Source organism: Zonotrichia leucophrys, chromosome 14 (genome assembly GCF_028769735.1).
Source record: "Zonotrichia leucophrys gambelii isolate GWCS_2022_RI chromosome 14, RI_Zleu_2.0, whole genome shotgun sequence".
NCBI lineage: Eukaryota > Metazoa > Chordata > Aves > Passeriformes > Passerellidae > Zonotrichia > Zonotrichia leucophrys.
The window spans coordinates 16,294,638-16,318,136 of record NC_088184.1 but is presented as its reverse complement, the minus strand read 5'-3'; the positions used below and the strand labels follow the sequence as shown (position 1 = coordinate 16,318,136).

General features: G+C 43.2%; 2 protein-coding genes and 1 long non-coding RNA gene across 7 annotated transcripts in view; 2 read left to right on the top strand and 1 right to left on the bottom strand.

Annotated features, from left to right (window-relative positions):
* Positions 1–62: 62 nt before the first annotated feature.
* Positions 63–7,799, top strand: NSMCE1 (NSE1 homolog, SMC5-SMC6 complex component). Of its 2 annotated transcripts, none has more exons than XM_064726347.1 (8): positions 63–133; positions 1,122–1,296; positions 3,150–3,271; positions 4,093–4,170; positions 4,870–5,016; positions 6,025–6,141; positions 7,005–7,125; positions 7,591–7,799. In XM_064726347.1, the coding sequence occupies exons 2-8, from the start codon at positions 1,179–1,181 to the stop codon at positions 7,611–7,613; spliced, it is 726 nt and encodes a 241-aa protein (XP_064582417.1). In that variant the 5' UTR covers positions 63–133; positions 1,122–1,178; the 3' UTR covers positions 7,614–7,799. The 2 variants fall into 2 exon arrangements, with proteins under 2 accessions (XP_064582417.1, XP_064582418.1); XM_064726348.1 differs by lacking the exon at positions 63–133 and adding an exon at positions 242–524.
* Positions 7,800–8,725: 926 nt separating this feature from the next.
* On the bottom strand, positions 8,726–16,811 carry KDM8 (lysine demethylase 8). Of its 3 annotated transcripts, XM_064726345.1 has the most exons (7): positions 16,317–16,811; positions 16,069–16,235; positions 14,748–14,880; positions 13,822–13,863; positions 12,945–13,094; positions 9,695–9,787; positions 8,726–9,602 (listed from the first exon to the last, which is right to left on the bottom strand). In XM_064726345.1, exons 1-7 carry the CDS (start codon positions 16,803–16,805, stop codon positions 9,438–9,440), a joined length of 1,239 nt encoding a protein of 412 aa, XP_064582415.1. In that variant the 5' UTR covers positions 16,806–16,811; the 3' UTR covers positions 8,726–9,437. The 3 variants fall into 3 exon arrangements, with proteins under 3 accessions (XP_064582415.1, XP_064582413.1, XP_064582416.1); XM_064726343.1 differs by having other exon boundaries at positions 16,069–16,811; XM_064726346.1 differs by lacking the exon at positions 13,822–13,863.
* Positions 16,812–16,951: 140 nt separating this feature from the next.
* Positions 16,952–23,499, top strand: part of LOC135454347 (uncharacterized) — a 41,761-nt gene continuing 35,213 nt past the window's right edge. For both annotated transcript variants that reach the window (XR_010442092.1, XR_010442091.1), the window contains exons 1-2: positions 16,952–17,205; positions 20,285–20,748. This is a non-coding gene — a long non-coding RNA (uncharacterized LOC135454347). The remainder of the gene's footprint in view (positions 17,206–20,284; positions 20,749–23,499) is intronic.

Sequence of the window (23,499 nt, the reverse complement as noted above, 5' to 3'; positions counted from 1 at the left end):
GGCCGGCGCGGGGCGGGGCCGGCGCGGGGCGGGGCCGGCGCGGGGCGGGGCCGGCGCGGGGCGGGGCCGGCGCGGGGCGGGGCCGGCGCGGGGCGGCGAGCGGGGCCGTCGCTGAGCTGCTGAGCACGGACAGGTGAGGGGGTGGCTGACGGGGGTGGTCCCGCGGTGGGAGTCCCGGGGAACTCCGGGTAACCCCGGGAGTCCCGGTAGGGCCGAGGGCCAGCGGGCTGGGCGGTTTTCCGGGGCATAACCTCCGTGGGCTGCGGCTGGCCCGGGGACGCGCGGGCGGCGAGGCCGGAGCTCAGCCAGTAGAGGGCAGTCGGTTGGTGCAGTGGTCAGGGAATTTCCTGAGCTGCCTTTAATTACTTCAGGCGTTCTTCGAAACCTGTAGAGGGTTCTTTTCTGTCCAGATTCACCCTCTCTGATCGCCTGTGCTCAAATCGGGCTGTGTGTGGAGCAGGAGCTTTGTCTAACGTGGAATGACGGACGGTGTTGTGTTTGTCGCCCCACGCTGTTGCATTCAGGTTTGCGAATACCGCAGGGGAGCGTTTTGTAGCGGTTAGTGGGGCGTGGAGCGCTCTCCAGCTCCAGTTCCTAGCAAGTCAAACGGGCCCAATCCAGTTTGGTCAGCAACATGCTCTGCAGCTTCGATGAAAGCTGCAGCGATAGAGAAAGAGAAGATCACTGTGAAAATGTAGAGGCTCAGTGACCACCAGGGGTACCTAAAGACCCTCCAAGAGCACCGTCTGAGACTGTGCAGACTCAAGCGACTGCTATGTGTATAACCTTGAGCCGATTATGCGCGTTAAGCAGGAGTCATTCCCCTGCGTATCCAGTGCTGCAATAAAGAATTGCTTGCTTCTTTAATGCTACATTGGTGTTAAGAAGGAGTTTTAGTCCCGATTTTGGGTGACAACGACACAATGTCTACGTTGTTTTTTTCTGTAGTTAAAACTAGTTAGATTTTATCTCTTGCACCCTTCCAGAACCTCAGAGCTGGTCACCCTCTCCATTCTGAGGACAGCCTTGGGATCTGCTTTTTTGCCCTCATTCAGTGTAATAGACTTTAATTGAAATCTTGTGTATACTTGGACTGTTGTATTCTTAATTTGCATTGACAGGTGCATTAATTCCAGCTTAAACCTCCTGCAGCACTTGAAGCCTGGTGAAACAATCTGATGGCAGCTCAGATGACCAATGCTCATCGACGGTTCTTGCAGGTTCTGATGTCTAATGGGATAACAGAAGGATCAGAGGCCAGAAAATTACACCAGCACTGCTGTGAAACTGATAAAGGTGTGTCTGTCTTGGTGATGAAAGAACTGGGGTTTTTTTCTGGTGCAGCTTGCAAATAATTTGATTTCTGAAGGGCATATATAGCTAAAAAAAGTTTTAAAACTCTAATTCTATGAGTGTTCCCTCTCTTTCCTGAAAGATAACACAGCAATGAGTAAACTAACTTCTAATCAGGCCAGATTCGTATATAGTACTTTTTATTTTATCAAGGTTGTTGTTTGTAGGTTATACATATAAATGATTTTAAAAAAATAATTTTTGACACTGGAAGTACTTCACTATAGTTAATGCTTTTAAGTAAATGCACTTCAGATATTTCTCCCAGGTGTTGTGGGAGAAGTGATTCTACAAAAATATTTATGTGAGGATGAGATGAGGTTTCTTGGTGAATTGCTGTGCTTTCTTCCCACCTCACCTGCCCTATATTGTCTATTCCAAATGCTGGAAGCTGTGCTCCTACCAGGCTTATGTGTGTCCCTTGCCATGCCACCATGCTACTCACTCTGCAGGGACTCTTCTGGTTTTCCTTAGCTATAGATGAAAGGTCAGATTCCCACAAAGCAATCCATTTGTATGTCTCTTGAGTCAGGAACTGTAACTTGACCTACTTTTTAGATGCTAAAATTGTGAAGTGCAGCTTTTGGTGTTCTCTACCCCCTGTTCATTTTTTATGGAGAATTTTTATCCCTTTTTTTCCACATAAGATGTACCCAAGCAGTCATTTAACATTAGAATATAACATTAAAGTGTTAAGGCTGTTGTACAAAAGAGTACTCTGTATTCATCAGATCCTCCTTTAGTGACAGATCCTCTCTGGGATCTGTCACTAAAGCTCCCTGGCTGCTGTGTGCAGTGTTTCCTGCTGACAGGGGCCAAGCAGGTGGCAAAACTCTTACTTAATTTTGAACTTACTTTACTCTCGATTTTGTTGTTTGATGACCTTATTCACGGAATGAATCTTGTATATCAGAATCAAGAACTCCTGGGCAGGAGCCAATGGTGATGGTGTTTTAATTGGAGGACCAATTAGGTCTACCTGTAGAGAACTAGAGTATAAAATAAACAATAGGTTTATTAAGAAAGAAATCATCAGCATTATGTAAATGTATGGAGTCTATGTAACTTATTACCTGGCCGGGGGCCTCCTGTAATGTTACTTAGCTCTGGTTTTTAAACCATACCCTGATGTAGGCAAGCAGGAGCGTTGCCACTGACAAAGTCTTGTTTTGGATGAATTGTGAGGGTTGTGCTGGTGCTGTGCAGGCAAGAACCATTGTATACTCTTCCACAGAATGACTGCAAAGTCCATCCTAGTTATGTCTATGATAAAACTGCTGCTAGTGTTTGCTTGGTTTGTAGAAAGCGACTCAAGATATTTCTTCTGTTTCTACAACACTAGAACTTACGTTTTCTGATGTGTAACTTGTGCATTTATGTCCCATTAATTTGTGAAACAGAGAACACAGAAACAAGAAGTCCCTTGTGTATAAAGGAATTCAAGTCATTGTATTTTTCTATTGTGCATAACATTTTTTTCCCCAGTAATATAATCTTTTCAATTCAGCTTAGTTCAGGTCACTATAATTACTGGATTAGTGCTATGGGTTCCCTGCAACAAGGCAGGCTGTCTGGACTCTGTCAATTGATTTTAAGGGAGCTGAGCATCTCTGAAGGCCATGAAACAGCAGCACAAGGAAATTATATGTCTGCTGAATAGAACAGTTTGAATTCATGTTTGAATTCTGCCTCAGGTTTATCACTCTTACCTGGGAAAAAATGTTTCACATAAAAAGATCTGCCTGATGTGTAGTTGTTTGGCTTTTCTCTGTATGACTTTTCTCATTCATTTTCAGTTTACTATGCACACGATAAACTGGACGATTTCATCAGCACTATTAATACCAACCTGCAGCCTTTGTTTATGCAGATCCGGAAAGGAATATCGGAAGACAATGGGAGAGCACATTATGCTGTAGTAGGTACCTGCTGTGCTGTGTTTGCATGGGGCTGGCAGTGGCTGCAGGAGCTGCTGGGAGGATAAACTGTCACAGCCTGGATGCATGGGAATAGGACATGGCAGCAAGGATGACAGCAGTGTGGGTGTTGCTTAGCATAAACATTGCTTAAGTGCTGAAGGGAGATTTCTTTTCCACAGGAGTCTTTCTTTCCTGAGACAGATTTTTAAACTAGAAAACACAGAGAGCAGTCCAACATCAATTTTATTTTTCTCCCACTCAAAAATCAACCTAGCTCAAAAGGATTGCTGAGAAGTAGCCTAAAAGTTGTTTCCCCAGATGATCTGCAATGTGCATGTCAGAGAAGGTTACCTAGTAATTTCAGAAGACCATACAGAAGGTATCTAACATTAGCTGCTGCCTTTAACCTTTCCTTTTTCCAGTTAAGTTGAGCTACTAATTAATAGTAGCAGCATGTGCAATAAGAGTAGAAAACATGGGCAACTGGTTTTCACAGTGAAAAAAAAGGTGACTGATAACATAGCTGCTGTCTAGCACCGGACCAGTCTAGCATCTGTGATGTGTCAGCTCTGCTGCAGCACTCTGTGTCAGTTCTGGGAGCTTGTGTTGTGGAATGGCTTTGCCTGGGCAGAGGAAGCTTTGGAGAATTTGTGGCTGGAAGATGAGGGGTTGTAAAGAAAGAACTTGAATATCGTCAAGTGCTCCTCAAAGAATGAACATTTATGGTAATTGTAAGATGATGTATTCTTAACCTCAGGGGTTTTTTTACAATTTCTGGTATGAAACCACATTGGCACTTTGTCAGTTTATTTTTTTTTAGGTGAATTTGGCGGAAACTGAAGTAACTAAAATGGCATCTGACTATACAGAAATTGAATTGGAATTGTTCAGAAAAACAGTAAGTATGTCAGTTATCACTTAGGAAATCATGTTATTTGTGAAGTTCTCATCTTAAAATGAATGAAAATGGAAATGGAGATGTGGTTGAAGAAGTAGTTGCCATTTTACCTAAGTTTATCTGAGATCAAATTGGTGGAATGGGCAGGGATGAAGATATGTGCAAGTAATGATTTGTTGTTGTAAGTCAGTTATGGGTAAGGCAGAATCAGCACCAGGGAATGGCTCCCTGTGTTAGGGGCAAGACATGCCTACTTTTAGTTACACAAGCAACTTTCTTCAGGATTTTCAGTCATGACTGCTGAGTTTTTCACTGGCTTCAGTAGTTTAGTAATATATAGTAGTTTTTAATGCTGGTAACATATAAAATGAATTTGCTGATTTGCATTTAAACATTTGTCTATGGTTATTGAGGTTTTTCCTCAAAAGATCTTTGACAAAGAGCAGATAAAAAGAAATGGAGTATTTGTTTCCACAAATACTTGTATTTGTGGAAACATTTTCTTGGCAAAGATCAAAACTGCTAAGGGGACAATGATTGTTTCAGCTTTTGGCCTTTGTTTTACAATTGTGGTTCAAGCCATAGACTGTAGTATTTCTCACATATCTGGATGCAAAAAAAATGCATATCAGCACATTACTGTAAGGTGTGTCTGCCTAACTGCAGTGTTTCTAATATTGGTAATGTTTCTTCCTGTAGATGGACCTAATAATTTTATCAGAAAATGGCTTTGCCTCATCTACAGACATTTTAAATTTGGCTGACCAACTTAAGACAAAAAAAATGAAGAAAAAGGAAGCAGAACAAGTGCTGAAAGTTTTTGTGGAGGATAAGTGGCTCTCTGAGGTAACTGCATTCAGGTGTTCTTAGTCCAGTGGGTCCAGCTACAATGTTCTTAAGGATGTGGTAGTTGAAACTGGAGCTCTTCTTGAATGAATGATGGCAAAAATGGTCTTATGGCACCCATGCTTATTGCTGCTCCAGTGATTTTTGCAGAAAAGGAAGTAGACTTAAATGGAAAAAGTCCTTGGGTAGGTCTGTACAGGACGATGTGGTTTCACTTTTTTGTACTGGCGCCAGGTGGGTTTGTGTGTCCAGTCCTGCCCAGTGATGCATAGACACAACAGCACAGCTGCCTTTGTACACAGCTTTGTACACAACAGCACAGCATCCTTCAGCCTGGAACAAGAGCTGGGGAAAGCTCTTCAGAGGGATTAGTGCTGTTAGTTGCATTTAGAATTTCCTGAAAAGGAGTAAGGCCAGGCATGTTGAAAACTCCTGTACCAGAAATGCATCGGCCACTGTGCACGTAGTTACATCTATTTTATTTTATGAGGAAGCAGTGGAGATTAACTCACCATGTGGACCGTGGTGGACTGACCATGTGGATACTGCAATTGCATGCTAAGTGAGACTTTAATCCCTTTTCTGCTGGAGTCATTGCATCATAGATCCTCAACCTGCTGCCACACTGTTACTTACATGTTAAGTTGATTTGGCAGATGTTTACAAAGATACATCAAGCAGGAAATGCCTAGATTTTGTTGAAAGCTGGAAGAATTTCCTCTAACATTCTTTTTGGGAGGATCCCAAAACAGCATGCCTCTATTAAGGAATGCATGCTCACTCATCTATGCATTCCAAAGACTAGATCTCTGTTAAAGGTGTGGGATTTTTATTCTGCTCCTCTAAACAAAGGAGTTCTGCTATTTCAAAAGTGGTTCTGGCATTGCATTGTACAGCATGTTGGTTTCATGATGGTAGAAAGAAGTGGCTTGTTAACAGATGGTTAGCAAAGTCAAAAAGGTAAAAGGAATCAAAAGAAATTCTTAATCTCAACACTTGTTTCCTTAGAAAAATGGAGAATATACTCTGCATACTCGTTGCATAATTGAGATGGAACAGTACATTCTCAGCAACTACCAGGATGTGGCAAGGAAATGTAACATCTGTCACAGCCTCGCCATCCAGGTAACGTCATTTATCACCTCAGCTAAGGACTTGCATGGTCATAGCTGAGGTTTGTGATGCTTCCCCTTGAGTATAATCTTGGTCTTGTAATCTGGTCATGGTGCTCGTGCATTTTGTAAAAAAAAAAAAATATTTTTTTCCAATTTAGGCATGTCTTTAGAAATAAAATTGTCTTGGAGCAGTGTCTCCAAGTATAAAATTGGAAAAGTGCGCTCCCACAATGAGGAATATGGTTTTTCTGTCTAGCTTTCTAAACCAGCATGTTAGAGATGAGCTCCTGATGCTGAAAGAGGTTTAGCAGTGAGGTGTTAGCAGTGTCCTCTTTGGGCCTTGCCAATAGGTGTCATCGTGTGACACATTCATTCTTGGTTCTGGGATTTTAATTCAGCAATTCTTTGTGTTTGGACCTCAGAAGGAACACGTGTGCTATGTTGAGCATGCTAAAGCACTGTGTTTTGATAGCTGGGATGTTACCCATTCCATCTTGCTTAAGTAGTTACAGCCTGGATTCATATTCCAAAACTGCTACATTTTCTTGCTCTGAGAGCCTGCATCTTCTGATCTGCCCAAATAACATGCTTCCATATTACTTTTTCCATCCCAATTAGTCTCCTTTATTGCACTGAAATTGTCATCTTTCAAGCTAAATTTTGTCCATATAGGGAAACAGTATTTTCTCTTTTACAGAAAAAGACCTCCTTTTACCAGTTACCTGCTTTGACTGTTGAGTGTGTCCACCACCCATATTGTGGGAGCCATTCTTTGGAACAAAGTGTTGCATATCTGCTGCTCTTTGTAACAACTTTCTCTTAAATTGAAGGACAGTTTAGAATGATTTTATGAATCAACACTCCTGATTTCAGAGCCAAGTATGTGAATCCTGTGGAATTGGAATGCACTTACCTTGTGTCAGAAAGTACTTCAGAGGCCAGACTGAACCCCGCTGTCCCGGGTGTAATGAATTCTGGTCTTGTGACACCCCAGGTACTAAGCAACGTATTTTTAAAAAGTTGAATGTAATAATACTAGGGAATGGGCTGTGATGTTCAGTGGCACTGCCTGTATTATTTATAACTGTGAGTATCAGGTATTTCTGACTTCACTGGTACGTTTCAGACACTAAACCACACACAGGCAGCATTGAGCCCCTACAGTGCCCAAAGAGTGCCACAGGGGCATTAGCAGACCCTGTGCATATTTTTTATATCTATCTTTAGGAGGTAGGGGGGAGTGGGAAAGGAATAGAGGCACACATAACCCATGACACTAAAACTTCTGGAAATACTGAGCTTCTAAGAATCTCTTTGGAATTACTCCATTTGTCCAGGGAAATTTGACATTGTGAACAGCAACAGAGGAATATACAAAGCATTTTAGACAAGGTGATTTTACAATATTATCTTTTTTTTGGTGTGAATTCTATTAACCTTCCTTTAGTTTTCTTTACAGGTGTGGATCGGATGGGCTCCTAGACTTACCACAGAGCTCCACTCTTGGCCCTAGATGATGCCAGTAAGACTTGATGTCAGTGACATCTGTTTGCCACCACTCTGGCAGAACAGCCAGACTGTATTGTATTCATTAGTAACAGTGCTCAGTGTACTCGTTTTCTAAAGTTCTAAGAAACTTAAAATAAAAACATAATTGATGTTCCTGTTCACAGTAATGCTTGTACAGCTTTCTTGGAGGCTGTTTTGTTCTGTAATTCTCCATATTCTTAGGTTGCGACTCTCAGTGCATGTTTGGGGATGAAAGATGCAAATGTTTTAGTCAGTCCTGCAATCTGATATATGCAGCTGAACTCTTGAAAGAAGCCTTTCTCAGCAAGTGCTCCCTGTTTGTACAGGAACAGCACAAATTCAGTTGCACAATGGAAATGACACCTGCTGTAGCATGTCAAGCAGGTGAAAAATCAGTGCAGCGTGTGCAAGGCAGCTGGCTCAGTCTCTGACCTAGGGCTGGAGTTGGAGCACTTCTGGTTGGCACTGTGGTTGTGTTTTGTCCCTTCTTTAGATGCAGAAGAATTTGTCTTAATGTAAGGCCATGCAATGAGCAGCTGTGCTCTGTAAGGAGGGAATACTGCCACAGAAGGATTGGGAAGCAGTAGGACAGGACGTGGGGCAATGTTAGCTTATGTCTGTAAACTCCTGAAAACATTACCATACTGAGATTCTTTAGGTTTTTTGTCTTGGCACTTGTCTCCAGTTTTAAGTAAGGATGTTTTTTCCTTTAAGAGTGACTTGGAAAGGAGCCAAGGACTGGCTATTGCCAGACACCAGACTAAAATGGCAGCATTCTTGTCCCTGGTAGAGATGTGTGACACAGCAGAAGGGCTGTGGCAGCAGTTCATATGATGGTTAATCAAAGTATAATTAAACCTCAGGTTGTCTAACTGCAATTAAACTATGGATTAACTTCAGTTATGTTCTAGGCTTTAACATGATGTTGTGGTTTAGAAATGGTACTCCCCAGATTAGTGTTTCCACCAAAACGCTCCAAACCACGAGATGCTTGCTCATTCCCTCCTCCCCCTACCTCTCCCCTCATGGAGAGGAGAATTGGGAGGTCCAAAAGATAAAGATCATGAGTTGCAATAAGAACAATTTACTGGAAACAGCAATGGAATAAGAAAATAAGCAGTAATAGCAACAATATCAATAACAGTGTACAAGACAGACAAAAGGTTCACACAAAAAGATTCACACAGATTCAATCACTAAAAGACCAAGGAACCCCTTCCTGCCCCTGGCCTGCAGCAGTGGCAGGCTGAGGTGGTACAAAATAACCTCTGGGTCTGGGCCATGCCCCTCCTGGCTACTGCAAAAATGAACCCTATCCTGGCCAGAACCAGGGCATTAATAACTTTTTCCATGCAAGTGACTAGTACCTTGCTTGGTGTTAGCTTAATTTTTTAATGGATTGAACCTTCAGGTAGCACCATCTCTCTAGCTAACTCTAGGATTTAGTGTTACTAAATCCAAGTAGAAGATAACCCTGACCTGATTACTAAGACAGAGGCTCAGGCAGAGCCCTGGCAGTGCCTGTACAGAGGCTGTTTCTGATGGATGCATACACAGGACAATGACCTAACAATATGCTCTTTAGGAGTTATTAGAAACATCTACAAAAATGAAGTAACTACAGCATCATCTTTCCACTTACCCATTGTGACTACTTCTACATGCTTTAGCAAGAGTTTGTTGGTTTTTGGTTTTGCTTCACCTCTAACCTCTCCTGAGAGAGAGAGGCTACTTGCCTGATTTTTAATTTAATTTCAGTGCTGCTATGTGTCAGAACTATGACCACCAGAAACTAACAGAGAAGCTGAGTTCAAGTGATCGCACATAGTGCCAATATTTAACTGGAATAAACAGAATCTGTCCAGGCATCAGAATACAGGACTGAAATGCAGCCTTTGTGAAATTTGGAAACTTGACCAAGTCTGGATCTTCCACATCAACCTATAAAAAACCAAACAATCATCAGAAGAATGTCTTTACTCAAACATGATTTGATAACATTATTGATTTTAAAATTTCAAGCAACTATTTACCTGACTAGTGTTGTGAAGAATTTGGCTTTCATGGGGGTACAGGTTTTCTGAGTCTTGTGGTGAATAGAGACGGATATACTTTCTTCCAAGTACCTGTATGTAATAAAATAAATGTTTTCCATTGGTCATTAACTGGCACATTACTGGAAGCTGTGGGCCATAGCTGGCATTTAACAGAAAAATATACCTGATTACAAGGAATATAATTATTGTTAGTAATAGACACTGCTATAATAAAAAGTTAAATCAGGCTACTGGAATTCAAGTACCTCTTCTCTTGGAGCAGATAAGAATTTGAAATACCATTGGGAAGGAAATGCATTAAATCAGATTGCTTTCAATTCAAAGTTCAAGGAACCCAGTTTATATATCATTATTTGGTCTCTACACACCTAGAAATAAGAACTGAGAATAAGGAGGCTGAACCTTCATTGCAATTCACATCAATAGGCAGAGGTACTTGCACAGTGACTACTAACCTTCCATACACCCCTCAAACTCATTTCTGTCTCATCATTAAAGCAGTTCTTTCATTGGAGTGCTGAAATGAGATGAGAATTTGTAAGGCAAGTGGCCTGGCTTCCCTGAATGCTACATGAACTGCAAATTTTTGGTGTCAAGATACGGCAGCATGAACACGTGAAAGCTGAGTCCTCCACTGATACCAGTGGAAGAGAAGGTTTAGGGTGAAAATTCATACTGCTGGTGCCAGCATTCCAGACCACTGCAAGAGCTAGGTATGATCATACTTGGGAGCTGTCCTATTGTGAGTACTCTGACTAATCCCAGCAGCCTTGAGTGGCTACCCAACCATTCCTAACCAACTTGCTTTTCCTCACTAAAGAGGAAAGTATTACAGGGTATTTTTGGTGACATATGGAAGTAACAAAAATGCTAGTTATTGCTCCAATAGCATGTTCTCTGAATACTTGAAAGTTTTTTGGGACTGCCATCAGCTGTTAACACCTCCTTCTTTCACTTGTCTCACTGGATTAAGACCTTGTATATTATAAGATGGCAGGCACCAGTTCATGGGCAATAGCCTGCATCTCCAGAGACTGATTTTCTCATTAATGGAAAAACTATGATCTCAGCACCAGCCACCAGCCAGGATAATTTCATTTTGTAACTTGTACTTGTGCCTTCCTGTACTCCAAAGCCACAGTTTAAATGGCATCACAACACAGGGAAATTTTAATTGAAAGCTGCCAGATTATAAAGACTCCTTCACAGCACTGGCAGATAATCTCCTATTTTTTTCAGGCAGAAGAAAACAAGTTCTGAGGTTTGTACGGGAAGTATCTTTTCCCAGTCCAACAGCTCCTATAAATTTTTGTTCCACCAAGAAAAATTCCCCTCAAGCTTTACATAACATGAATAGTACAGTACTTCACCTTCAGAATGCAGCTGTAAGAGTGTGCTGAGCAGGTAGCATGCAAAAGAAATACAATCCATAAAAAGTTGCACAGCAGTTGTAAAAAACCATTCTAGGAAGGCCTGAATTAAGCCTCAGTTTCAAGTGAAAACATATGTTAGCAAGATGCAACTGGGACAGAGAAACTAAGGCTCAACCCATAAATAGCCATCAGTAGAAAGTAATGTCACAATCCTGCTAGAAAAGTGTGAAAGTGTATGTGGTATTTGCTGGGTCCCAGGACGAAGGAGGAATTGAGAATCTGACTCCATGTTCTTAGAAGGCTAATTTATTATGTTACTATATTATATTAAAGAATGCTACACTAAAGAATACTAAACTATATTAAACAATAGAGAAAAGATACATACAGAAGGCTTAATAAGGTACTAATTAAAAACTTGTGACCCTCGCCAGAGTCCTGACGCAGCTGGACTGTGATTGGTCATTAAGTCAAAACAATTCACATGTTGGATAAACTATCTCCAAACCACATTCCAAAGCAGCAAAACACAGGAGAAGTGAATCAGATAATTATTGTTTTCATTTTTCTCTGTGGCTTCTCAGTTTCCCAGGAGAAGAAATCGTGGCAAAGGGATTTTTCAGAAAATATGATGGTGACAAGTGTAAGCCTGGATTTTTTTAAGTCTGATGGGACAGCAATCTCCTTCAGTAAAAAAAACACCTCTCAGTGTTCAAAGATTCACAGTAGTCAACTGCTTGGATCCAGAAGACATCCCTTTGACCTGTTCAGTGCTTACCACAAAAGGCCCAAATATTTTATCAGGTTATTCTGCACTAGAAGTCATCATCAAAAAGCCTACCAAAAGAAACACTAAAGAAATTATGTCAAAGTACAAGTTTTAATTCTTATCTCACTGCATGCATTAATATTTTACTGGGTAACCTGAAACAGACTAAAGTATGCATCTAAGTCCACCTCAAAACCTTGCTTTCCAGATGTGCTGGCTTTGGCTGGGGTAGAACTACTTTTCTTCCCAGTGGCTGGCATAGGACTATGTTTTGGATTTGTACTGAACACAGGGTTGATAATATAGAAATGTTTTTGTTCTTGCTGAGCAGGGTCTACACAGACCTGAAGCCTTTTCTGTCTATCATACTGCCATGTTGACAAGGAAGCTGGAGGTTCCTGGGAGACTGGGAGGAGACACAACCAGGACAGGTGACCCAAACTGACTGACCAAAGGTATTCCAGACTACATGACATCATGTGTAGCATATGGGAGAAGAAGAAAGGGAAAGGGGGGATGTTTGGAGTGACAGTGTTTGTAATTGTTAAGCATGATGGGCTCTGCTCTCCTGGGAATGACTGAATGACTGCCTGCCCATGAGAAGCAGTCAAGTAATTCTTTGTTTTGCTTTGCCTACATACACAGCTTTTGTTTATTAAACCTCAATCCACAAGTTTTCTAGCTTTTACTCTCCCCATTCTCTCCCTCATCCTGCTGGTTGGGGAATGAGAAAGCGGCTGCATGAGGCTTGGGGATTGGCTGGGCTCAAACCACAACACCAGAAAAATAAACTCCTAAGTACAACATGACAGGATCCAGATTCTTCCCAACTCTGCTACAAATTCCCATCTGTAAAACAAGGGTAAATACTGGTCTCTCAACGAGCAACACTTGTAGTCTGTAAGATTACATTCAGTAGTAAGTTGCTGTAGTGACAGATGCAATAAAGTAGCAAAATAGTATCTGCATGTTCTCTAACCTTCGATTGTTCAAGTTGTCTGCTCCCCTTGTCTCTAACACATACCGTAAACATTTTCTCTAAGTATCGCATTAATGGCATGTGCAGAGTAACTAGAGTACATACCTGGGCTAAAAAATTTTGCTGGGGATCCTGATGAAGAGGTGAGACTGTCCCTCCTGGACCAAACCAGGCATTAATGGTGATGTCATCTTCTTCCCCTTCCCCCAGGCAGCAGTAGTCAGGGATACTGATATCTTCTTTCAGTTCTGGGATCTATTTCCACAAAGAAAGAAACATTAAAAAGGGTATGTGCTGACTTGCCAAAATACGTAATTCATGAAACAGATGAGCCAGGCTGGATGCAAAGAAAACAAATGACTGGCTGGTCCGCAAGAGTAGGAGAAAAGTAGCTGACCTGCTAGGAATCTGCAGGAAATGTTCTCAAACTTTCTGTTCTAGTGAGCGGACTCTGTTGGAAGGAGAAGCAGGAGAAAGAAAGCGGTTTCCTCATTCTTCAAGAGACCCTTTGCTTTTGCAGAAATCAGAGACACGTGCAAGAGTAAGTACATTTGCGCCTCATGGAAAAGGAGCAGCTATCTCTTCCATACTATGCTTGCTTCCATTTTTATGTCTCCCACCAACATAAGCTCTGGTAAACTGGAATGACATTTCAGATTATGGTAAACATATTAATGTTGAAAACTTTCCTGTCCAAATCTCTTCCCTGACTTATGAAAGGGGCTTTCCAGGTGATATCCCCCTAAGTATATGCTACGTTGTACTGAAACAGCACCAGGATTGAATGTCTTCATCCCAAACAGCATTTGTTTCCATGTCTTGTAGCCAAATGGAACAAACTTCTCCCTCGGATCCTTCAAATCATGAAAACAGAAACTTAAGAATTAATTCTCCATATGCCCTTCAATCTAGTACAGTCAACATCTTGAGATACAACTTGTGCTGCAACAAAAGGAAGACAAAAACATTCACTCAGTTTTACCTGATCAAAAAGCTGGTGCTGGGCAAGGTATCCTACATTGTTCTGAAATAACAGCAGAGAAAGAAAAAACACAGTAACATACAGGTAAATTAACTGTGAGTTAATTTACTTACAGGTGAATAGAATTTACTTAGAGTAAATTCCAATGTCCTGTTCAGAGTACTATATATAAGTATTTCAACAGTATAAGGTGCCTTCAGAAATAGCAACTTACAGCTCCATTGAAATAGTGAGAGTGTAGGTGTGTCTCCACAATGAATAAATTATCCAGCTTGAGTTACTGAAGGAAGCTGGGATTTCCTATGGAGTCTTGACAGCTCACAATGCACTGCATCTTTCTAGCCAGACCCTGCTGGCACACAGACCAGTTCTCCTTCAAGCCCTGGAAATACTTCCACACTCTATTCCAAGGTGCACCACAGACCAGCTTGTTATTGCACATAGTCCTTCCTGCCAGAGGGTCAGGAAACAGAAATGGGGGCTTGGGATCCTCATCTCTGAAAGCAAAAGGGCATTCCAGATGCTAATCGACTTTGTATTTTTCTGCCTCATGGCTTGTAAATTTGGATCTGATCCTAAATCTCACTAAGGAGTTTAATGAGACAGAAGAACAACACTGCTGGCTGAGGATCCCTTATTCTTAGATTCCACTAGTCAGGTTTTTGCTGCGTATGTATGTGTGTATCTATTAATCAAATTCCAGCTACTGTACATTTGATTATAGGTAAAAATCGAACTTATTGTTGCAGTAATTATTCCTAGCTTCTGGTCTTAAAAATATGTCAAACCTTTTCATTCAGAGCTGTGCTTACAGCACACCCCCTCCCTTGATACCACCTCTGAGTAGGTTTGTTGTAAACAGAACTGTTGTCTGTGCTAGTACCATGCTGCTGTGTTTGGAGATTAAACAAATGAGTGTAACAGACCTCATCCATGATATACTGGCTGATGAAGTCACTGACAGTCATGAGCTGCTGAGACCATTCCTCATCTGTATACCGAGCACCCAACTCCACAGGGACTGTGCGGCAGCCTGCGACTTGACAGAAATAGTCCACACTGAAATAAAGAAAGTTCCATTACCTTCTATACTGCTCTTACTAATTTTGAATGTAAGGCAATCAATCCAAATCAATTTTGTTGGGTAATAAAATTCTACTACCCTGCTTTTCTCCTGTCTAAACCAAACCAGCCAGAAGAAAAAGGCAGAATAAAAGAATGCAAGCAACAAGGAAATCAGCAGGCAGGTTTGTGTGTACATCACCCCACAACTGTCAGTTTTGTTTTGGTTTAAAAGCCTGTTTGCCTCAGTTGTTTCATTCCAAACTAAGAAGATTTAAGCTGTTACTGTCTCTTGGCAAGGGATGGCTTTCATGGAAGGCCAATCTTTTTGCTGTCTGCTGCCACATTTGATAACATGTTGTATCTTTTACTCAGTAATATTAGATCAACTCTCTGTCAGTGTCTATACAGGTGCCAATAATACCCATTCCAATTGTAGCCAGAGGGATTACTTTGATGGGTAAAATACATCTCTCCATGGACGACAGTACTAATTAAACTGAGAAACTAATCTTGCGAGTGATTTTTTCCCTTTTCTGGGGAATCATGACCTTCCCCTCACAAATACCTGATGGTCAGTATTGGAAATGTGGGCACCATTGCATGCAGTAACCAGGCAGCACAATGCTGTTACTCAGTCCTGCACAGTGGTGTCGAAAACTCAACACTCAAACACAACACTGAACAAACATCAGTGCTTGGACTTAAGAATGAAAAGTCAACCATGCTTACTCTTGGCTCTGAAATTCACTTTCCATTGCAGTAATTATCGGCAAGCTCCAAGAGGTAAAAACCATTGATATGTGTGCTTGACACAGATCCACGGAGCTGTAAACAGCTCACTGGCACTTGGCAATGTGCACTTCTCATGAGATCCCAGGTGTTGCCATTGGGCTCCTGAGACGGCTTAAGTCTGGGCAGAGGGCAGCCTTCCCCCATGAAGAGCCAGAGGCTTGTCAAAGAGTCACCTTTGGCTCCGAAACAGCCCAGCATCTGCCTTGAATGCTATGAAGAGCTTCTCTCATCTATGAAGCAACTTCCACAGAGCAGTAGGACAGTGCTGCTAGCAAAATGCACTGCCCACGGTATGCATTGCCAGGGAAGGCCTGCGGCTCTATCGAGCATCAAGACATCCAACGCAAGGAACGATCGTGCCTTCACTTGGACAGGGAAGGAATTTCTCACCTCCACTTCTTCATACACGGCCAGTGATCCATGACGCCCTCCAGGACCACGGGCCGCTGGGGAACGAGGTAGTTGTCTCTGAAGTGCTCCAGCGAGGGACAGCGAAGGTGCGGGATCAGCTCCTCATGCTGCACGGCGCAGGGCGGCGGCGCCTCGGGCCGGACGCTCTGGAACGGACGCTCCCCGTCAGCAGCCGGCACAGGGAGGCCGGGCCGCCGGGGGAGGGGCTCGGGGGGCGCGGGCGCTACCTGGGCGCGGGCTCCGTCGCGCGGCGCCGCGCGGGGCAGGTGCGGCTGCAGCGCGCGCACCAGGCGCGCCAGGACGTTGTCCAGGACGGAGGCGCCCATGAGCAGCCCCAGGTCGCAGAGCCGCACGGCGCGCGCGAGCGGGCGGCCCGCGGCCACCTCGGCCAGCGCCCCGAAGAGGCAGCCGTAGGCGTAGACCTGGCGCCAGCCCTTGCCGACCTCCCGCCATGGCCCCGCGTTCAGCTTCTCCCAGGAGTAGTCACGCAGGACGTCGCTGAGGCGCTCCAGCGCCGCCGCCGTTGCCGCCCCGGGCCGGCCCGCCGCGCCGTAGAGCAGCGAGCGGGCCCGCCGCAGCAGCGGCAGGACGCAGTCCTCCACCTCGCCGCTCAGCGCCAAGGTCAGCCCCTCCTCGGCGCGGGGCAGCAGCGCCCGCACCTCGGCCCACAGCGCGGGGCTGTCGCTCGCGCCCTCCGCGCTGCCGGTCGCCGCCATGGCGGCGCCTGCGTCGACGTCCGCGAGGCGGCGCTGTCGGGCCGGGCCCGGCTGGGGCTGGGGCTGGGGCTGGGGCTGAGGCGGGGCGCGGGGCTGAGGCGGGGCCGGACGAGGCTGAGGCGGCGCCCGGAGCCCAGTCGGGCTGCCCGCGCCGGGATCGAAGCTTCTGTCGTACCGCCGAAGCTATGTCTCGTCGTTCTTTACCTGTGCACTTGACCAGCGAGTCAGCTGGAATTGCGTGACTGTGATCGGCACTGCTTTCGCAGTAAAGGGGAGCTCATAAGACGCGGTGAATGTCGCGGTCTCTTCTCCGGCCGTTCAACGAGGGCCGGCGTGAGGAGGGGCTGCCTGCGCTGTGGAAGCCTCTGAGTCCCGGTCGCGGGACAGCGGAGCGCAGGCGGTGAGTGCTGGGGGAAAGGGAGATGCGCTCTTCCCAGCTGACCTATTGTGCTGCAAAGAAACGTCTCTGCCCGGCCCCCTCGAGGAGCTCGAGCGGAGCCCAGCGCGGCTCTGAGCCCGCGTCCTCCCGCTGGCTCAGCTGCTCGGTGTTAATCTGCGCATAGAACGTGCTTTCTGCATGGGATGTGCACGAAAGTCTTCTTTCTAACGCGCTGGGCACGGCATCACTGAGCCCCAACTTGCTTTGATAATGTGCCCTGAACTTAATACTAAATATTAAGTTCTCAGGACTTAATACTTGACTGCAAAGGCAAAATAATATTTTACTTAAAATTCAGCAACTGAAGAATGTTTTAACAGGGTGAACGAAACTAAACACCATAAGAACAAATGAGGAATTTTTAGCTCCTAGTTAGGGTTGAAATCTTCAGATTTGAGACAAATCCTAATTTACAGAAAAAGTTAAAATCATCGTTTTCTGTACTCAGACACTCACTCTTCTTTGTTCCATGCTCAGTCATTAGTGCTTTCCAAAAGGGAAAAAAAAAAGTTGATGTGAATCCTTCTGTTGCTGCTGGTGGTGGCTCTCCCCTGCCTCCCAGCTGTCTCCTCGAAATGATCACTTCTGTTTTCACACTTCTCACACTTCAAAGTTGTGCATTGCTTATCATGCTGGCCTGTCTATTGCCTGTCTTCTGACTGCCTTTCTCTTAGCACCTTAAATTCCTTATGTGACAGTGTGATTTTAGCACCTTCATTCACTATTTTCTACTTAACTGCTAAATGTCAATATATGCTGGTGTAGGAGAAAGTATTTAAATGTCAAAGAGGTTTTCTTGTTAGACCCTTTGTTCATTATTTGCAATTTAGGATGATAGCAGCCGTTGTTAGTCTTGTGTTTGTGGACTGTCCGCTTTTTATAACCATTTACATTAACCTCTATTTGCATTTAGGTTGGTTAATACAATTCTCATAAATAATAGTTTTTGTAGTTTAAATAGGAGTAATATTTTCATGAGTTTCACTTAGAAGATTAGGATTTCCTTTCTGGAATTTCAAACAACACCAAGGTCTGAACAAGTAATCTCCAGCACAGCAGTACAGCATTGAGGCCAGGGTGAGCTTTGTCAGTTTCACTTCAGGTGATTTTAGTTTTTGAGTATTCAAGGAGGCTCAGTGTTCCTCTGTGAGTATACACTGGAAGACAATTATTTCTAGTCAGTTTTGGTGCAATAGTTTCAATTCTGATATGGCATGAATAGTCTTGAATCACAGAATCAACTAGGTTGGAAAAGACATTTTGAGATCATCAAGTTGAAGCTAAGACCTAACACCGCCTTGTCACCCAGACCGTGGCACTGAGTACCATTTCCAGACTTATCTTAAACACCTCCAGGGATGGGCACCTCCGTGGGCAGCCCATTCCAATGCACAGTCACTCCTTCTGTGAGGATCTTCTTCCTAATATCCAGCCTAAAACTTGCCTTGTGCATCTTAAGACTGTGTCCTCTTGTCCTGTCAGTGGTTGCCTGGAAGAACAGACCGAGCCCACCTGGCTACAAACTCCTTTCAGGAAGCTGTTGTTGCAGTTAAAGGGGCTGTATATCTGCTGAGCTAATAAAGCTCAGATCTTGGGCTGTGTACTGAGTCTTGTGTGTTCGGCCTCTAACCTTGGAGGAAAATCCACGAAAAGCTCATAATATCATGCTGCATCTTAACAACTTGGTTGAAATTATCTTTGCTGGGGGGAAAAGACCCAAAAACCCAACAGATTTGCAAATGCTGAATTGGGAAGGTTAGTCTCTCAGAGCAGTTAACCTTGCAATAATGCATGCTAGCTTTGAAATGCCTGTAAAGCTACTGCAGATGTTTTGTGTAAGCTGGCTGACCAAGGAAGTGGACGACTTCAGTGCTAGACATTTCCATTTTAGTCAAGAAGAGAGAATTTAATTCCTGCTGCCAAAGAACAAAGATTACTGTCATGTGTCTAACCTGCAGAAACTGATGGGAAAAAGAGTTCCATGGATTATGCCACCATCACTGAAACTTGATTTTGTTAGAAGTAAATTTTTTAAAGATTGTGGAAAGCAGACTGCCTAACCTTGTAGAAAGATGTCCCTTAAAGCATAGAAGAAAACTTGGTACCAAGGCTTCCTCTGCTGCTTCCTGGGTTATAGTCTGTGCTTTTTGTTCTCTTTATATTCTGTGTATTTTTAAATATGCTCCAGCCACCTATTTTTCTTTTAGCATGGACTTTCAGAAAGAAATTATCTATTAAAAAAAAAACAAAAACAAATGAACAGGCACACAATTAAGGGAGATAATGCCATCTGTATACAGATAAAACCATCTGTATTTTGCTCTTCTGTTTACAGTCACATATTCCACAACCCACAATGGATGTTACCTTGTCTGCCACTGGTGAAAAAATAATTAGTTACACCAAGTGTAAAAAAAATACACTCTGTATCTTATCTTGAATTTGTCTTTATTGAAAAGAGCATTGGCCAAAGAGTATTTGGCCTATCCAGAATTTAATTTTTCTTAAAAAATTATTTATAGGAATATTCTCCTTTATAGCACTCTTTTCTCCTTTGCTAATTTAAGTTAATGAACAAAGCCCTGTGATTGTTTTTGGATTTTATTAAAGTTACATCAAGACACATGCTCAGTGGTTCACCACGGAAGTCCAAAACAGGACATTTGTATTAAGTGGATCAATTTCTAAAATGACAGTATCTGCTTGCCTGTACATATTTATTTATGATTCTTCCTTAGGTGAATGTAGCAGAAGTCTGGTGAGGAATAGCCAGCTGTTGGAATTAGCAGATAGAGAAAGCAGTTATTTGTTCTGTGAAGGAGTGTGAAAGCTGAGGCCAGGAGTAATAAAAACTAAATAGATGCCCCAAATATCTAACACAAGTCAAGACGTGTAAATTGCTTGCTGTGCTGAATGGTGAAGTCATCTCAGATGAGTTACCTCATCTAGAGTTCTTGTTAAAGATGAAACCTTCTTCAGTGCAACATCATGTCTAGCAATCCAGAGCAGAACAAATAACATTGAAGATTTTTTTTCTCAGGACTTGGGGCTGCTGCTCAGCTCCTCAGGAATGCCACGTCCCTTTTGGCACCTGGTACTTTGGAATTTATACTCTCCTTGAAGGGAGGATGGCAAGAAGATGGAGCCAGGCTCTTCTCAGTGATGCCCAGCAATAGGAAAAGAGGCAAAGCACTGGTGCATAGGAAGTTTCACCTGACCCTGAGGAAGAACTTCACTGTGTGGGTGAGATGCACTGAACAGATTGCCCGGAGAGGGTGTGGAAAGTCCCTCATGGGAGATATTCCAGAATGTACTGGACATGATCCGGTGTCAAGTGCTCTGGGATGACCCTGCTTGAGCTGGGAGGTTGGGCCAGATGACCTACCTGTGATCCCTTCCAACCTGGACCATTCTGTAATTCTGTACCAGGGAAGGTGATCTGTTCCCTCGTTTCCAGGGCTTTTGGAATGCCTGGGCATGTGCCTTCACTGGCCATCACAGCAGGTAAGTGCCTGCCAGTCTTGGCAGTGTCCAAGAGCAGGGATGAAGAGGGGACAGGCTGCTGCTGCTGCTGCCCTGCCACCAGTGCTTAGGCTGGTTTTGCTTCCAGGAGTGGTTGACTGGTACCTTCCATGAGCAGTAACACAATATACTCACTTAACATCGCCCCTGTGCCTCCCCACCCATGCAAAAAAAAGGTAAAAATAAGTGAAAATGGAACCTAAGATGCCCTCTGGCACTTAAATGGGAATATAAATTGATAACTGCCATAAAAGCCATAGTTGGCTCTTATTTTCCTTTACAGGAAATGATTGTCTCCTCTTCTGCAAAAAAAAAGTGTAAACACATAAGACTAAAGATTTTGGGTGTCTTACCAGATTGCTTTTTCTCTTCCTCTGAACAGGAGATGAATTATTCTGATTAAAATATGTACAGAATTAATTATTAAACATAATTTTTCTCAGATGAGCAAGGTCTTCCTGATTGAGAGTAACACAGCCATGTATTTTCATGGTATCTTGGAGCTGAGTGTAGTTGTGCAGTGACAGTGTAATGATGGATATATCTTTATCAACCTGTTCCCTGAACTGTTTTTATCACTGCCATCTGCTTGGCCAAGAGTGGCAGCTGCCAGGTCTCACAAATAGTGCTGTCATGTACTTTCATGTAGAACAACATATTGTTGTAATTTCCCTGATATTACTACATGAAATAACTTTAGGTGAGAGAAGGTGACATTTTGCATGGCACTTTGAAATGCATCTCATTGCTTTGGGTATGGGACACACAGTGTTCTTTCTGGGGCAAGCTATATCAGCACACCCAGTTCTACTTTCAGAAATCACTGGGAAATATTTATTTTACAAAAACATTACGTAATATCCATCTGGGACATGTGTCAGTGCTGAGATGCAACTGAGACAGTATTGCTCACACATGTAGCCTTAGTTACCTTTGCTGGATGGAAATTATGTAAGTTAGACTATTTTAAAGTTCTTTTTCCTTATATCAACTTGAATCCCCTTCGTGTATGCAAATACGTTCAGACAGCTCCTTTAACATTAAAGAAAACATAAAATCTTTACAACTGTAATGAACGAGTGTTTTAAGGTTGCTTAAAGAATCACCAGTGAAGGTATCAGCAAAAGTATGGTTGATATAAAAGTGGAAGCATAAAAAATTTGTTTGCAAGGTTAACTCTACTACTTCATTTAAGAAATAGAAAAAGCAAACTAAAGTCTAAAATCAGTCTAAACCCAGAATTAACTCAAATGTTATCTGTGTGAAGGCTGGGGGATGGAGAGGGAAAAAGGTGAGGGTAGAAAATGATAAGGATAAAAAGGGATAAAGAAGACCCTCCTGCTGAGTCCCAAGGTTCAGAATGAACTCTGCTGAACTGACCTGGGGTGTGACCAACAGTTTAGGCCCAAATGTTTAACAGCTCTTATATTTAGCAACACTTAATTGACAGCTCAAGTTGAACAATTTAACAAATGATTAATTTAGCATTTACTATAGGGCAACAGTAACTACCAGGCCTAATTTACTTAAAAATCTAAACTTAAGAATTTAAGAGAGCAGCATTTATAATACAATTCAAATAGTGTATTCACATTTGCATGCACAGAGACATAAACACTATTTACAAAAATGTGAAAAATTCCCTTCAAATTCAGTGAAGGATTCCCAGTGGATGCCTTTGCATCTTCTCAACAGGCAAAGGGTTGAGCCTCAAGGAGTGGAGGCATCAACCCAGCATCTATCTTGTCATTCAGCAGTGGTTGTCTGAGTACAGCAAATGAGAATTCACTGGCTCTGAGTGGCCCCAGTCAAAAGGAGGTCACTGGTCGCAGCCTTCTGCAGTCCAGGAGAGTTCAAAGGGTCTCATTCAGGACCCATGTTTATAGGGTCTCAAGAGAGTGGGTTTCAGTCACAGTAATTTTTCATCCTGGCTGCAATTCGCTTTGGTAACTTCCTTTGAAATTTCGGTAACAAAAATGTTGCTCCACTTAGGTTGTTATTCAGGCTAGAAAAATGAGTTTCCAAGGCTGTTTGTTAAAAACAGGAGCTGATTAGACAGCACCACTTCCTGGGAACGGACACTGTTTCTGAGAAGCTCAAGAGGAGCTTGGCGCAGGTGCTGTTTGTCAAGGCCAAAGCCTAGCCAGCATTTCTTGGATCATACTGCGACCCAAGAAGGAATGGAGCAGATGCACTACCACAAGAACAAACCTTTAAAACAATCTTTATAGCTGCAGGTGCAAAGAAAACTGAATTGGGATATTTCTTATTGCTAATGAGCATTAATGAGAAACAGCCTTTCTCATGAGGCAGAAAACCCTGTTGTCATGAAGAAGGTAGAATACGTATTCTTGATTCTTCTGTCATTTTCTTGTTCAAGTGCCATAGGATGTCAACTGCTGAACAGCTGATTGGCAGCCTGAAGGTCTGAGGCACAGAGACAGCTGGCTTGTAGTCAGCCTGTTTGGAACACTGCTGCAGGTACTAGACTTCCTGATATGAGTGTGGAAGGAAGTGAGGGCATGGGTCCTTTATGTCTTTCTGTTTTATCCGAATGGATGTGTAGCTTTGGCGCTTCATTGCTAGCGAGGCAGAGGCCATTGGAATTGCGAACAATGTTCTCCCAATGGCAAATGTAGGGCCAGGCCAGAGGAAAGTCTCTTGGCATTTAGGTGGTGATGTACACTCCGGAAATGTAAGGCTTACCTGTCATTCCAATAGTGCATTTCAAGA

Bases quoted from the DNA above. Each gene is read 5' to 3' on its own strand.
- NSMCE1 (XM_064726347.1), top strand. From the start codon at position 1,179: ATGGCAGCTCAGATGACCAATGCTCATCGACGGTTCTTGCAGGTTCTG. The intron at 4,171-4,869 runs GTAAGTATGTCA...TTCTTCCTGTAG, and splicing joins TGGAATTGTTCAGAAAAACA to ATGGACCTAATAATTTTATC. The intron at 7,126-7,590 runs GTACTAAGCAAC...TTTTCTTTACAG, and splicing joins CTGGTCTTGTGACACCCCAG to GTGTGGATCGGATGGGCTCC.
- KDM8 (XM_064726343.1), bottom strand. From the start codon at position 16,805: ATGGCGGCGACCGGCAGCGCGGAGGGCGCGAGCGACAGCCCCGCGCTG. The intron at 9,788-12,944 runs GTATGTACTCTA...TATTACATACAG, and splicing joins AGCAAAATTTTTTAGCCCAG to GTACTTGGAAGAAAGTATAT. The intron at 9,603-9,694 runs GTAAATAGTTGC...GGTTTTTTATAG, and splicing joins TTCTTCACAACACTAGTCAG to GTTGATGTGGAAGATCCAGA.